Genomic DNA, 16524 nt, shown 5'->3' with positions numbered 1-16524 from the left:
AGAACATGGAGTCTTATAATGGTTATATATGAATGTATGGTGAGAAGCTGTGATGGAGAAAGTCATTTGATTTCCCCCAAAGTCTTCTTTTGTTCCTGAATGTGTTTTGTTACATTTTCATTAGTGGTTAAAGCAACATGGTGCAGTTTTAAATGTGTGTGTGTGTGTGTGTGTGTGTGTGTGTGTGTGTGTGTGTGTGTGTGTGTGTGTGTGTGTGTGTGTCCTCAGTGAAGTGTATCAGTCTCTGCAGTAGCTTCCAGCTGCAGCAGTCAGTTCAGTTTCTGAGGGAGGTTTTTGTACGACTCTTTTTCACTGTGTGAGCACATCTTGACTGTTGAGCCAATGATGACTCTGACAGTAGTAAACTCCTGAATCTTCAGCCTGAACTCCACTGATGGTCAGAGTGAAGTCAACTCCATTCCCTGCTGCACTTCCACTGAATCTGGACGAGATTCCAGAAAATCTGTCTGTTGTTCGGTAGATGAGAGCTTTAGGAGTTTCTCCAGGTTTCTGATGGTACCAGGCCAGGTAGTATTGAGAACCATAGTACTGAGTAACTTGTGTGCTGGCCTTACAGTCAATAGAAACAGTTTGACCGAGCTGCAGTGATTTGGCTGCTGGCTGAGTCAAGACAACATTTTGTCCAACAGAGCCTGAGGAGAGAGAAGAAACACCGGACATGAGATGGTGAGGTGAAACTCAGCTACACTCCAGATGATTTTCACAGGACAGAAAAATGATGTTCTCACCCTGAGTGAAGCAGAGGAGAGTCCAGATGAAGACGGAGGTCAAAGTCATGTTTTTGATGAGGAGGATTTCTGTGTCTTCTGTTGTCATGAAGGACAGCTGTCAGTCATCCAGTGTTCAACTCTCAGGACTATAAACTCTCCCAGAGCACTGGAGCATGCTGCTGCTGATGCAAAGTGGCTCTCTATGGAAATGCTCTGACTGACTCCAACAGGGACTTGGATCACTCTCATCATGCTGCTGATCAATCAATCGATCAATTTATCAGAGTATTGATTAGAAAATATTTTAAAATCAATTCTATAGAATTTTGGCTTCATGGTTATCAGAAAAATTGTGTTTTAAAATTTCGTCTGTCTAATTTAAATTAATTTAAGGAGAAAATTAAGTTTAATTTAAAAATGAATATATATGAAATAAAAACATGTTTTCTGTAAATCTGTGTCTCTGTGTTTTTGTCACTTTTCATATCAGCTGATGATATTTTACAATCACAGACTGATTTTGTTGAGTGTGTTTGTGTCAAAGTCAGAGAGCCGTGTCTCTCTACAGTCAGAGGTTTTTGTACGACGGCTCAGTCAGTTTGTATCACTGTGGTACACGTTCGGTGGAGGAACCAGACTGGAACTTGGAAGTAAGTCAAATATTTAAATGTTTTTATTATTTCAGTCGCAACTTTTCTTTTTTTCTTTAAATTTTAAAGAAAACAGTCTCTTCACTGTATTTATGTTTCATTTTTGCACAAATAAGTTTTTGCTAAGAGACAAAGTTCACTTCAGAAATAGAAATTCAAAACTCATTGAAGAAAATGAAGATAGAAAATATGAAGCCAGAAGATGAATCATTATTTTAACTTTAATAGTAAATCTTGTAGGTTGAGTTCAGTCAGACAGAGTCAGAGCCGTGTCTCTCTGCAGTCAGAGGTTTTTGTACGACGGCTCAGTCAGTTTGTATCACTGTGGTGGACTTTTGGTGGAGGAACCAGACTGGAACTTGGAAGTAAGTTTCTGCACAAATATTAAGTAAAATACTGTAAAGTTACTTTTTAATTCCTATTTTTTTGGATGTTTGAGGCAGATAAATATATCTTGTTTTACTTCTGACACTTTTAGTCTTCATGTGTTAATTCTCCTCCTTTATCATGGAGGCTAACTCAGAGCAGCTTTACTAAACATTTCTTTACTCGTTCCTGTCAAACTGAAATTTAAACAGCTTGAAGTGTAAAAAAGATAAAACTGTTTCAAATGTTTTCCAAGATGAATTGTTTATTTTCCACCTCGATGATAACAGTATTAAAGAGGATTTTAAAAATCCACATGTAGAACATTTGATTGTAGTCGGTTCATCTTCTGTTTTTGTGTTTGTGTCCGCTAAATATTTTAAAGTAACATATAGTTCAGGTTTTGGATGATTCTGATGAGAAAGTCTTTGTTCTTTTATTTCCAGTGTAGTTTGACATGTTTCAGGTCATATGAGGACTCTTTGTGTGCTGATATGCATGAGAGGTTTCTTAAAGGGAAGTGAAACCATGTGTGAGTGAGTGACTGGTGGAGCAGAAAAACCCTCTGACAGAAACTCCTTAAAGGACTAAATCATGTCTCACACAGTGAAGGTGTCCAGGTTGAGTTTGATTGACAGCTGTGCGGTCCCTGTCCTCTAAGCTGATTGGTGTCTCCTAGGTGATGTCCGTCCCGCCCTGACGGTGCTGCCCCCCTCCAGTGAGGAGCTGCAGCAGGGGAAGGCCACGCTCATGTGTCTGGCCAACAAGGGCTTCCCCTCAGACTGGAGTCTGTCCTGGAAGGTGGACGGCAGCAGCAGCAGCAGCAGCAGCAGCTGGGAGGAGAGCAGGAGCCCCGGGGTGCTGGAGAACGACGGCCGCTACAGCTGGAGCAGCACCCTGAGGCTCCCTGCAGACCAGTGGAGGAAGGTGGGCTCTGTGACCTGTGAGGCCACCCAGGGCTCCCAGACTCCAGTCACAGAGACACTGAGGAGAGACCAGTGTTCCCAGTCCTGACCTGACTCACTGGGACTCTGCTGCTGGTTTTACTCTGCTACTGCTCTCAGTCTGCACTCTGTAACTATCTCTCTCTTTCATCTGACATGTTTCAGCAGCAATATTTACCAGCTTGTTGCTGCGTCTCAATATTATTTCACTGTTTCCACATAATAAAGACGTGTTGATCAAAGAAGTTGTCTTCATGTTTATTATTATCAAAGTGTCTGAATGATTTTATCTTCATGGTGTCAGTGACTGTATTAAATCCAGAGAAAAAATGAGCTGGAAGAAAAGTCTCATTTCCCTGTGATGATTTTAAAACCAATGTGTGAGATCACATCATGTGCAGCCAAATACACTGAATATTAAAGGAGGTTGTGAACTCAGACAAAACTCATAATTATAATTTAATCAGGACAAACCAGTGATGGCAGTAGTATAACTTCATAACTTGTTTTCATAATCAATAAAATACCTTCAGGACTGTCAAAAACATCTCTGTTGTAGTCGCTGCAGAATTGTCTCTAATAATACAAATTCATCAAAAACTCATGAGAGGAACATTTTAATTAAAATCCTCCAATCATCTCTTATTACTGCTGTGAGATGATGTTAAAGACTTCTTGTTTTGAGTGTATCTAAAGGAAATGCATTACCCTTTAAGTAAAGCTCAAAAGATCTGAGAAATATTTCCTACATCTGAAAAAAACAGCATGATATCATCGACATAGAAATAAATAAAATGAGTGTGATCAACAAACTTAACCGACAAAATATTTATATGCTGCTTCAACCACAGAGACTAATGAAGGATGGAAAAAGCAACAAATAAAAGTGTTGCTGAATTTTAGACTCCAGAAATGTTTTTGGTTTAATCATAATTCTCTTTTCTGTTGTTGTAATGCAAAACACAAAACATGAGTAAAATGTCATATTGACATGATTAATAATTTACCACTTGAATGAAACCAGGTGTTTTATAGATTCAGTTTTATACTTTAACTAATGAGTATTTGGGTTTCTATGAAAAATGGTAGAAGATTAAAAACATATTCATAATTTTAGTGTCCACATGTTATTAAACTCTAGAGCTGAAGTAATTCAGCAGAGGTTAGCATCTACAGACAGAAGAATGTTTCAATCCCTGTTTTACTAAAAGTATAAAAAGCAGAACTTTTTGGATTAAATACAGTATATTTAGTGTTAAAATGTTCAAAGTGATTATTATTGAAGACATATTTGTAGTGAACCCTCTGTTGTTTAGTGTCAGTGCAGCTGTTGAGTCAGATCAGTTCCTCTCAAGCTGAGGGAGGTTTTTGTACGACGCTTTTTCACTGTGTGAACGGTGAGCTTAAACCCTGCTGACAGTAGTAAACTCCTGAATCTTCAGCCTGAACTTCACTGATGGTCAGAGTGAAGTCAGTGCCATATCCACTTCCACTGAAACGACTTGAAACTCCAGACTGACGGGTTGTAGCATAATAAATCAGGAGTTTAGGAGCTTGTCCAGGTTTCTGAAGGTACCAGCTGAGGTAGCCACTAACACTTGTACTGGTTGTACATCTGATAGAAACAGTCTGTCCTGCAGTAGACGACTGAGCTCCAGGAGACTGAGTCAGGATGATTTCTCCTGATGAACCTGGAAAACATGAAAAAGAGGAGAAGAGTTATTGAGACAAATCCAGTCTGGAGAAAGATGATCAACATCCAAACAGAAGAGGACCATTTCTTTAACATGGAGAACAGATGGAAGAAGGTCCATGCTGCTTGTTTCAGTGTTTCTCCATCATAGCAGAACATCACTGTGGTGAACCTGGTCGCATCCTGAAGCAAAGCTTTCAGCAGAGAGTCTCACCCTGAACAAGGAGCCCCAGGGTGGCCAGCAGTAGAACCAGTGACATCATCATTGTGCTGCCGGCGTGTCAGTGGCTCTGAAAGGCCTGGACAGCCACTGATCAACACTGGCCTCTTAACGGCTGGGAGCAGAGAGGCAGGACACATATGCAAACACACAGAGTCAGTGAAGTGTAGCTGTCCTCAACACATCAGCCTGTTTCCTCCTCACTGCTGGACCACTCACTGTTTAAATCATCCTCATCTAGATCCACACAAACTTACACTTCATAGAAAATGATGCATTTATCTTGAAACATTTGATTGCAGCTTGATTTTTCTTTTCATATCAGGTGACTTTTTATTTGAACTGATTTTTACTGTAAACGTTAAACCTGATGCTTTTGTTCGGTAATGAAACTTTACAGAACAGAGACACAGTTTTAGTTTTCATGCATGCTGTTCACTAGAGTGGACAGATATTTGGACGAGTTAATCATCAAATGTAATTGTGGACGTGTTTGTGTCTCTTTGTCATTCATGAGATATGTCATCATAAATTTAAAATGGTGGAGGGAAGAGGGGATGCACCTCATGTATAACTGTTGAATCTGTTTATTCTTCCAAAACCAGACAGATAAATAAATTAACTCAATAAGTTGTTAGAAAAATACTTTTATATGGTAATATTTCTCCTGTACATTTTTTTCTGTGACTGAAAATACATCTGTTCACTCCAGCGGCTGTTATGCACCAAAGGGTATGTTCTGCCCACTGAGATTGTCTAAACAGCTTAATTGAACAGCAATATTAAATAATCTCCAGATTTTATCTGAGAGTCGCCAGAATACACCCTTTGACACATGATGTCAACTGGACAGATGTATTTTCAGTCACAGCAAAAAATTTACAACTACCTTGTTTTCTGAGAATTAAAGGAATTAACAGTTATTCCTGAATCACTTTTCATAGGCCACCACTGATACATGGGTCAGGGTTGCATGTGTTAGCTGCTGCAGTGGACATCTAACGTTGTTGTCATGAAACATTAAAAGAACGATTACTCTCTAATTTAATAACTCATGCATGAAAGGGTTTTCTGTGACTGAAAATACATCTGAAAGGTTTCAGACACTTTTATCTTTAGGACTGAAACCTGTCTGTCGTCATGGTTCAGCAGTGATGCCTCTCTGTTGCCATGGTTACTGAGCTCAGAGACAGAAGTGAAACCAGTTTCAAGATCATTTTCATCCGATCTGAGAAAGACCGACAGAAGCAGCAGCCTCCTCTGCTGCAGCCATCGACTTCAATCAAACTCTATTAACTTCACTTTACTGCCACCCAGTGGTGACAGTGGAGACTTCTGCCGAAACATGTGAGATCTACAAACTTTAAAATATACCTGAAATAGTTTCTATGTGGTCAATCAGAGCTTCAGGCGAAATATTCAAACATCTGACATTAAAAACAGTTGATCAGAATTATTGCACATCTTCTGTTTTCTTCTTCTTTAACATATATTTGTACTGAATGTAAAGAGCCCCCTGCATTCCCCTTGTATATAATGTTTACATGTGCAATGATGTAATTTATTTTCCCGGCGCTGTATTTGCTGTTTTTGTCGTGTTTTTGTGTCTATGTTTTTTTATAAGACACAGTATGTGGGACAGTACTACACACTCCGGTCCAGCAGGTGGCGGTATTATGCAGCTTATGAGTAACGTTTACAATCTGCATCAAAAGAAGACGAAGAAGAAGAAATGTTACCGGAAGTAGTTGTATTTACTTCGGCTAACATGCTAACTTCTTCTGTTTCCCATCCCTGGTGCTGCGGTCGGTGTGAATGAGCAGCACCTGTGTGTAGATTCACTGCTTTAAGAGGACTTTGTGTAAACTGCCTGGATGTTTCACTCCAGTTAGCAAAGAAGGCTAAAGGACGTTAGCGTAGCTTGTTAGCGGGGAACAGACGGAGGCGGAACTCGACCTGCTGAGAGAAGCTTCGTAGCTTCAGTGGAGACAGAACTGTGTTTTTCACGGACCTGACGTGTCCAGATCAGTCTGTGTGAAGAGACTCGGTGCTGTTCACTTCATGTAAACGTCCCGCATCATTATCTCCTGCGAGCCCAGTGGAGTTAGCTTAGCTTGCTAGCTGCAAATAGACGGACTCGAACGTAATGTGACATCACTGCGCACAATCTGCCGAGTAAACATGTCCAAAGTCCAAACGCTGAGAGTGTTTGTGAAGCAGCGACTGACTGCGGCTGCTGAAGAGATATTTGAGCTGTTTGAAAGGACGATAGCAGAGTACGAGGAGGAACTGGGTCGACAGCGGAAACTACTGGACGCTGTTTTCAAGCCTCAGGTCCAGTTACACAGAGCAGGTTGGTTCCGTTTACTTCTTCTTCTCACTTTACACTGAAGCCAGCTGACATCCTCTGCCTCACCAAACCACTTCAGGGTCTTTATTGTCACATTCACAACAGATACAGTGAAGCAGTCAATGAACCTAAAGCTCAAACAACATAATGTGGTGTGTCACAGACCTTTACAGGAGCTCAAAGTCAAAAACAGCCACATGATATTTAGTCCCTTGATAAATCAGCTGTTTGGAAGAAAAGTAATTGCCACCTTCTTTGATAATGGGTCATTTGTTTCCTACAGTTTAGTCAAACTATTTAACAGACCCACTGCAGTTCAGTCCCGATACACAACTTTACAGTAAAGCAGCATCAGGTTTGTGAACTGTGGCTGTTGGAAAGACAAACAAATGGTGAACTTGGGTTTTAATTGACATTAGCTAAGCAGCTAACTTAATGCTTTGAATACAGCCATCATCGAAATATCACAACCTCACGTTTAATGTGCAAACGTCACAATGTCAGAATGATCACAGGGCTCACCGGCGTCTAAACTTTGTCCCACAGCTCGTGTTTAAAGGTAAAATCATACAGTCTCTGTAGATCAAGCTCAGTAGTATTAACAAAAAAATGAACTCTGGTCTCAATCAGAAGATGATGAAACTTAACCTTTCACAATTAAATCAGATCTGATAAAATTAGATCGGTGCATCATTAACCTCCTTGTTGCAGCGGACACGTCTCTGTTATCCAGTGAGTGCGACGCTGTTTTGTTCCCTGACTTCATCTCCCATCAGGAGCGTTTCAGTGTCATACCTGCCTGATGATGTTGACCTGATCAGACTGTGTTTATTTCATCATTTCTGCTTGATTTTTGTGATTCAACTGTGGTTGCGTAGCTAAGTAGTTAAATCGTTCCGTTATTTGTCTGTTTTAAGTGTGTTTATTGTTAATATTTCCAACTTTGTTGTGCTGTAGATCCCAAGTCTGCACAGGCTGTCTGACTTCCTGTTTGCTCTGTGTTGATTGGCACCACTGCTGTCAAAACTTGCGACTTCTGACTTCTCCGTGGAGCGGACAGACGCTAATGTGTCGCGGTGCAGCTGGTGGAAACACGAGCATCGTCTAGAACGGCTGCTGCTTCACATTCTGTGAAATCACAGCTGCTTTGATCACAGACCCCACACATTTAAGAAAGACATTAGATGTTAAGATGAGAGGAAATTACAGTTTTCTAATACATGTGTATGTATTTCTTTCTTCTCCACAGATGTCCAGCAGCTGTTACAGAGTGAAGAAGAGGTTCCTCCTGAGCAGCAGGAGTGGAGCTCCACTCTGGACCAGGAGGACCCACCAGAGCTGCCGCACATTAAAGAGGAACAGGAGGAACTCTGGACCAGTCAGGAGGGAGAGCAGCTTCGAGGGCTGAAGGAGGCCGATATCATCAAATTCACATTCGCTCATGACCCCGTGAAGAGTAAAGACGATGAAGAGAGACCTCAGTCCTCACAGCTTCATCAAAGACAGACTGTCTTTGAGATCAGAGATGCAGAGCGTTGGACAACAGAAGCTGATGGAGAACCAGAACCAGCCAGGACTTTTAATCCAGATACTCTTTTACAACCAGTTACTCATGATGAGAAGTCACACTCCCCTGAACCTGAGACTGAGGACAGTAATGTTTGGGAGGAGACCAGGGAGCCTCAGACAGCTTTAAACACTCTGCAAAACAATGAAGTACCTGGAAGTGATGTGGAGTGCTATACTAGAGAAACGTCAATTAACTTTTCTGAGTTAGCCTCAAGCTTCGAACACAAGGGACGTCCGCAGAAACACATGGAAGTACAATCAGGACTGAAACCATTTAATTGCTCGGTTTGTGGTAAAGTATACCACTGTAAGAGCTCCTTAAACTCTCATATGAGACTTCATTCAAAGGAAAAACATTTCAGCTGCTCAGTTTGTAAAAAAACGTTTCCATGGAGAACAGCAGTTGTGTCGCACATGAGAATGCACACAGGGGAGAAACCCTTCAGTTGTTCTTTCTGTGGCGCGAGATTCGCACGGAGCTCACATCTGACCATACACTTAAGAGTTCACACAGGAGAAAAACCTTTCAACTGCTCCGTTTGTAAAATGAGTTTCCGCGACAGCAGCACTTTGTCCAGACACATGAGAGTCCACACCGGGGAGAAACCGTTCAGTTGTTCAGTTTGTGGTAAAAGATTCACACAAGATGGAACTCTGAAACGACACCGGACTGTCCACACGGGGGAAGACAACATTTCGTTGCAGAGTTTGTGATTAAAGACTCGCTCATCAAAAAACACAAGTGTGTTGTGAGAGCAGCAGAAATAAATGAAGCTGCAGAGACGACAGACCTGACTCAACACTGATCAGCTCACAGCTGTAATACAGAGTCCAAAAGAAGGTAATCAGCTGATGTTCACCTTGTTTACTGCCGTTTGTCTTTTAGCTAAATAAGAACACTGACTGATGCCACAGGCTGATTTTTATCTGTTGTGTTACTTACATTTTGTGTTGGTACATTCCTGAGCTGCTGGCTCGTAACATCCACACCATCAGTTTATAACACTGTTAATTAAAATATGTATCAATGAGTAGGTGTTAATCAGATCTAATTAATTATCAGAAGTCAGCCTTACAAAGTGTCTGCTATTGATGCATCTAAAGTTTCCTTTCTTCGGTTAATTGAAAGCAGTTTTTGTTCTGCTTCAGTCAGCAGTACAAAGACAGTGTATACTGGTGTGATACATTTAAAACACGAGGAAACGTAAGTTATTTAGAAATACCTCATCAGGTTCGATCTGTTCACTGTAACAGATACAGATTTTGTTCAGACATGTTTCTCATCCATGAACAGACTGTTTACTGGAGTCTTGATGACTGAGTTAAAAGATGAGGCTCATAACAACAACGTGTTCGTCCGTCTCGCAGTAGGAAGCCCATCTGTTCCTACTGGACATAAATCTTTAAAAAACTTATGTAGTTTCCTTTTTTTTAAAAAAAAGTTAAGTTTTTTTAAAAACAGCTGCTCACTGTAGTTTTTATGCACATTATAATACACAGAAAAATACTCTTTAAAGTGGCGATCTTGAAGATTTCTGGAATTTCTTCTGGGAAAGTCGCCACCGACACCCAGTGTACATGTTTCATCAGTGGGCCAGAGGCTCAGTCGTCATTGTGTTACCTCTTTCGGAGATAGATGGAGACTTAACAGATATTTATTTACATGAAAATCTTCCGGATTATTTAAGGTCTATTATCTTCAGTATGAGAAACTTAATTTACTGCTGGGATCTCTCCTTTATGAGCAGTATGGTGAAGTTTTCCCTGATGTCCACTGGATGGCAGCAGAGTCTCACTGAGCCTCTTTCAGAAAAGTAAATTCAACTTGTCCACTTTTTTATGACCGTTCCTGCTGATTTTTGTGTCATTTGTTAGTTTGAGTGCAAAGAACAATTCCTTAAAATAAAAAAATCAGAAAGTATTAACAGACACTACTAACCCCTTTAAATGTGCCAAAATGAGATCATTGGTGAAATAAAAAAATAACAGCAAGACTATAATTTTACCAAAGTGTAAAATCTGCCCTCATTAATCTGTAAAATGAAAAGAAAGATGCTGTCATTTATTTGCAGATTGAACAGGGATTTTCTTTTGTTCTCTTCCACTTCCTGTTGGTGGTGTAGCCTGTTTGCATTCATGCCGAAGTAATTTAAAGTTTTGTTGGAGAGCAGAAAAATGTGAAAAATCTGTTCCTGATCCGCTTTGTTCCCCAGCTGCTACTTCAGAGTTGACTTTTACTTTGAAATCCCTGCAGGAAGTGTACAGTTTTTGCCAGGAGCAGCTCAAAATATTGTAAAGATTTACTGTTGGTTTAAATCTCTGTATTCACGCTCATTTGATTGTACGTTATTGGTTTTATACTGAAATTGTTTGAGAGTTTTTGTCGCTGTTGTTATTTTTACTTCATAAAGTAACTTGTAACTGTTGTCTGAAGTGCTGAATAAATGAAATATACGACAGCAAATTCTTTCTAATGTGTCGGACATTTATTGAGTTGGATTGTTATAATTGTGTGAATTTACCTGATATAAGATTCTTTAGATTTTATCAGTGACACTTCCTCCGCTGCTGTCTGGCAGGTGGTAACACTTCAGTCAGCTGATGTCCGTCCACTACCACGTCTCCCTGCACACCCAACCCAAAAACTAAAATCCACTTAACTTTCAGTATTTCTCATCTAAATGTTCTGGACATAATTGAACTGTTGTTGAACACGACATTGAGTTACATCACAGATGTATTTCAACACAATGACTGTTACAGATTAAACTATCCGACAGTACATAAAGTAGTAAAATGTTTTTTCCACCTCAAACAGCTGCAAAATCAAAGTGCTGCTTGCATGTTAATGTATCAGTATTAATTATGTAATGATACAAGAAACATGGAATAACCTCCACAGGGGTCGTTCTGCTGCTGACTGATCCTTGATTTGAAATAAAATAATCCAGAACAAAGACAGAAATAATGACAGATAAATCGGGAAACTTGATATAAGTATGGAAAATTCAAAGAAAAAAAAGAAGAATAGAGAAAAGTAATAATTCTTACTAAAGAGAGCTGGGCGTCGCTTTTATTTTGAAAATCAGCAAAGAAGTGGTACCGGAAGCCGTTGTACCTAGCTTGGCAGACATGCTAACTTGTCCCGGTGTGTTCTTGCGGTTCCGTTCGTTATTAAAACATAAATCAGGGTGAAACACCGGAGCCCGTGTGGATGAACGTGTGGAAGAAGAGTCGTTGTGAACTGTTTTTGGATGTTTCACCTCAAACTCATCGACCTTTGTAGCCAAGAACAAGCTACAGGCTGCGGTAAAGGACGTTAGCTTAGCTCGCTCACAGGAAATAGACGGCGACAGAAGTCGGCCACACACTGAGTCGAGTTCGCTGTAATGGAGCCCAAACTTTATTATTCACGGACCCGAAATGTCCCGATAGACGTGTCTGACTGGACTCTGTGCTGTTCACTTTGTCTGAACATGTTTAACATCTGAATTATCTCCCGGTGTCCTACGATGCTGATGGAGTTAGCTTAGCTTGCTACCAGGAAATAGACGGACCCGACAGCGCACATTAGAGGGACCAACGGTGTTTCTGGAGGAACAACTTGTCGAGTAAAGATGTCTAAAGTCCAAACGCTGAGAGTGTTTGTGAAGCAGCGACTGACTGCGGCTGCTGAAGAGATATTTGAGCTGTTTGAAAGGACGATAGCAGAGTACGAGGAGGAACTGGGTCGGCACCGGAAACTACTGGACGCTGTTTGCAGCGCTGAGGAGTCACACAGAGCAGGTTGGTTCCGTCTCATGTGACCCAGTGACTCCAGACCAGCGCCGAACTGTATCACTAAACAGAACAAATAAGACACACTTCGTTTTATTATATTTTACTGCTTCTTCTATTTTATATCAACATGTTTTATCAAATACAGCAGTTTTTTCCAATAGCTTCCATCTCATGTGACCCAGTGACTCCAGAGAGCAAAGAGCAACTCATAGAAAACTGTTTTCCATGAAGACACCTGAGCAGGTTTACCTGCACTAATAAAGAAATCATTATGTGATTTACCAGATTATTCAAGTGGTCATGTAACAACAACATAATGTGATACGCTTTGTCAGATTAAAGCTGTTATCGGATTATGAAAATCAGATAAACACACCTAGTTTTTGCCCAATATTCTGTTTTATTCGGCGCATGTAAACTGTTAATCTGGTTTCTTTGTTGTTAAACATGAGCAGATGTGTTTTCTGCTCATATGCATAGTGTGACAGAGGAGAGCATAATTTTGCATGTTTTTCAAACCTAACAAATCCCACATAAGGACGACCCTGACCAGCGGAGACGCCACGATAAACAACATCATGTTGACAGGATGTTTTGAAAGACACAAAACAAAACAAGACAGTTTTATGTCATGTACTTGGAAAGAAATCCAACTAATGACTGAATCATGTAAACCTGTTTTTTTTCCATTATCGCATTACTAATGTGCAAATAAACATGTCAGATCTGATTATTATCAGTTATCAGTTTTCTGTGGCCATGTAAGCATGCTCAGTGTGATGCCTCTTTACATATTATTCTTATGTTATGTGTTTGTTTTCAGTTGAATTAAAGTAGTAGAAGTAGAAGTAAAGTATTATAGTTCAAGGAAATTTACTGTTAAAGACACTAAAACTTCAATAAATGCTTTTTGTTTCTGCAGTTAATCAGTAATCCTGTTAAATAAATAAAATAAATGCCCCAATACTTGAGGCTCTTCTTAGGTTTAATGAATTCTGAACATGTCGTACAAAATGTGAAACATTTCACCATCTAACAGTGGTGTTAGTGGTTTAAATGTTAACAAGAAATGACAGTTTTCCAACATTTGTGTATATTTCTCTTTTCTCCACAGACGTCCAGCAGCTGTTGGTGAGTGAAGAAGAGGATCCTCCTGAGCAGCAGGAGAGGAGCTCCAGTCTGGACCAGGAGGACCCACCAGAGCTGCCACACATTAAAGAGGAACAGGAGGAACTCTGGACCAGTCAGGAGGGAGAGCAGCTTGGAGGGCTGGAGGAGGCTGATATCACCAAGTTCACCTTCAGTCCTGTGAAGAGTGAAGAAGATGATGAAGAGAAACCTCAGTCCTCACAGCTCCATCAAAGACAGACTGTAGAGATCAGAGAACCTGATGGAGAGGACTGTGGAGGACCAGAACCAGCCAGGAACTTTGATCCAGACAGATATTTACAACCGGTTACTGATGACGAGATGTCACAGTTCTCTGAACCTGAGACTGATGACAGTTATGACTGGGGGGAAACCAGGGAGCCTCAGACAGGTTCAAACCCTGTGCAGAACAATGAAGTAACTGAAAGTGAAATGCAGTGTTATACTAGAGAAACATCAGTTAACTTCTCTGAATGTGCTAAAGGCTTTGGACACGAGGGACGTCTGCAGAAACACGATGAGATCCAGACAGGACTGAAACCGTTTAGTTGCTCAATTTGTCATAAAAGTTACCACTTCAAGAGCTCCTTAAAGTCTCACATGAGACTTCATTCAAAGGAAAAACATTTCAGCTGCTCAGTTTGTAAAAAAACTTTTCAGTGGAGAAGAGATGTTGTGTCGCACATGAGAACCCACACGGGGGAGAAACCCTTCAGTTGTTCTGTCTGCGGGACAGGATTTGCACGACGCTCAAATTTGACTCTTCACTTGAGAGTTCATACGGGAGAAAAACCTTTCACCTGCTCCGTCTGTGAGAAGAGTTTCGGTGACAGCAGCACTTTGTCCAAACACATGAGAGTCCACACCGGGGAGAAACCGTTCAGTTGTCCAGTTTGTGGCAAGAAATTTGCACAAAAGGGACAAATGAGAAAGCACTTGATGAACCACACTGGGGAGAAACCTTTGAGTTGTTCATTTTGTGACAAAACCTTTCACTGGAAAAGTGATGTTGTGATGCACATGAGAATCCACACAGGGGAGAAACCCTTCAGTTGTTCTGTCTGTGGTAAAACATTCACACAAAACTCAAGTTTAACGTCACACTTAAGACTTCATACAGGAGAAAAACCTCACACGTGCTCAGTTTGTAACGCAAGCTTCCGGCTCAGACAGAATCTGACTGCACACATGAGAATCCACACTGGGGAGAAACCATTTAGTTGTTCCGCTTGTGGGAAAAGATTTGCACAAGATGTGACTCTGAGACGACACATGAGCGTCCACGAGGGGCAAGAAAACACTGAGTCACAGAGTTTGTGATTGAAGATTCGCTCTGTTCGCACTTATCAAAAAACACAAGTGTGATGGTGAGAGCAGCAGAAGTAAAGGACGCTGCAGAGATTACTGACGAGACACTGAGGGAAAGACTCGGCTCAACACTGAGCAGTTCAAAACACTGATACAGACTCAAATGAGCCATTGGCCCGTGACATCCACACTGTAATTTTATAGAATATGAAAGTACAAATACTCATAATACTCAATAATAATCAATACTAGGTAGCTGCATAGTAAAAAACAGTATTAAGGGATGTTTCATGAATCTGTACTATATAATGTTATGATGAGCTGAATGACTGAGACATTTTATAAGAAGGATTTCTTTCTTTCCTTGATTACTGTGAAAATACACAAACATAATTATGTATTATTTATTTTATTTTGAACAGTATTTCTACATCATCATCTTATATCTGTTGTTATTTGCATTATTATGGTGTTTTATAGTTTTATGTGTCTTTAGTATTTGAAGTTATTTAAATAGTCTAACACTACATTGTGTCACCTGTTCAGCATTACGGTCAACGTTTGTTGTTTGAATATGTGATGTACAAATCAAATGACTTCCCTCCTTTTTAAAGTGCTTTTCTTCACCCTGAGACTCATGTGGTTTTGTTATCGCAGTTGTTTTGTTGCAGTAAAAACCCTCCGTAGTAATTTCCAGGACAAATCCACCGAGTGTAAGTAAGAAAATCCAGTCTGTGAAAACATTATGAAGGACTTTTGTTCTAAAGACGACTTTAACTTTGGAAGATCCACGATTGATTTGTGTAACTCAGGACTGCTGAGGCCTCAGATTAAATTCTTCTGAAGATTTAAATGCAGTTTTTTACTGTACTGTGGATTTAGACACTTCTGGAAGAATGAAACCAACACTTAAATACATTTTCATCATTTATAATCAGAGATCATAAATTATACTTTTCCAGTGAAAAACTAGGGGAAAAAAGGTAGTTTAATTTTTTAATCTGTACTTATTCTCTACAACATAAGAAAATCAAAGTATTTCTGATTCTGAAACATTTGGCAGAATATCGAACGACTACTGGAACACCTCTTTAATTCTGGTTTCACGATGTTGTCCTTGATGTCCACTGGAGGGCAGCAGAGTCTCACTTAGATACCTTCAGTAAGTCTGTTTGTCTTGTCTGGATTCACCTGATTTAAGACTCTAGGTTTTATAAGTCTTCCTCCTCTGCTGTCTGGCAGGTACAAGTCTGACTAACTTATCCTGAAGACTAAAACACCTCAGTTTACTGTTTCACACCTGAGCTCAGACACAGATTTAGCAGATGAAACTAAAGAGTACACGCAGTAGTCACATGTATTTCCACCGCCGTCAACTACTAACTACAAGTCTGTGTATTTCAGTGTATGGGGTGGACTTGTGGAATGTGTCGGATGATGAGCTGAAACAAAGCACAAATATAAATCAATTTAAAAACTATACAAAAAATATATTTTTGGCAGGTATATGGAAGAGGAAATGTTGTGTTCGAGGTCGATGTTTGGATCAGAAATAAACTGGGACTGTTATTTATTGGTTTAACTGGGTGGCAAATAAACTGGGGATAGTTGTTTGTATATTAGTTGAATAGAATTTGTTGAAATAATAGTAATAAGTAATAATATGAGTTAAAAGAAGAAAAGTGAGAAAGCGGTAGAGATGCACGTTTTACTTCTATCTACTCCTTTTTGGACACTGTTACTTTTGTTTGTTTTTTAATTGTT

General features: G+C 40.1%; 2 protein-coding genes and 2 gene segments (V, D, J or C); 3 read left to right on the top strand and 1 right to left on the bottom strand.

The window, feature by feature from the left end:
• The first annotated feature begins 1341 nt into the window (after positions 1 to 1341).
• Positions 1342 to 2936, top strand: LOC140993588 (Ig kappa-b4 chain C region-like). The segment is given in 2 exon segments: positions 1342 to 1381; positions 2427 to 2936. A coding segment is annotated over 1 exon segment (264 nt).
• Positions 2937 to 3726: 790 nt separating this feature from the next.
• Positions 3727 to 4830, bottom strand: LOC140993583 (immunoglobulin kappa variable 1-39-like). The segment is given in 2 exon segments: positions 3727 to 4382; positions 4599 to 4830. Coding segments are annotated over 2 exon segments (360 nt in total).
• A 1558-nt stretch (positions 4831 to 6388) lies between these two features.
• On the top strand, positions 6389 to 10956 carry LOC140993568 (uncharacterized). The gene is made up of 2 exons (XM_073463056.1): positions 6389 to 6957; positions 8204 to 10956. Exons 1-2 carry the CDS (start codon positions 6786 to 6788, stop codon positions 9235 to 9237), a joined length of 1206 nt encoding a protein of 401 aa, XP_073319157.1. The 5' UTR covers positions 6389 to 6785; the 3' UTR covers positions 9238 to 10956.
• Positions 10957 to 11688: 732 nt separating this feature from the next.
• On the top strand, positions 11689 to 15380 carry LOC140993558 (uncharacterized). The gene is made up of 2 exons (XM_073463045.1): positions 11689 to 12309; positions 13418 to 15380. Exons 1-2 carry the CDS (start codon positions 12141 to 12143, stop codon positions 14770 to 14772), a joined length of 1524 nt encoding a protein of 507 aa, XP_073319146.1. The 5' UTR covers positions 11689 to 12140; the 3' UTR covers positions 14773 to 15380.
• Positions 15381 to 16524: the final 1144 nt, after the last annotated feature.

Source organism: Pagrus major, chromosome 3 (genome assembly GCF_040436345.1).
Source record: "Pagrus major chromosome 3, Pma_NU_1.0".
NCBI classification, from domain to species: domain Eukaryota; kingdom Metazoa; phylum Chordata; class Actinopteri; order Spariformes; family Sparidae; genus Pagrus; species Pagrus major.
The sequence above is the reverse complement of the archived record's forward strand: the minus strand, read 5'-3'. Positions and strand labels throughout refer to the sequence as shown.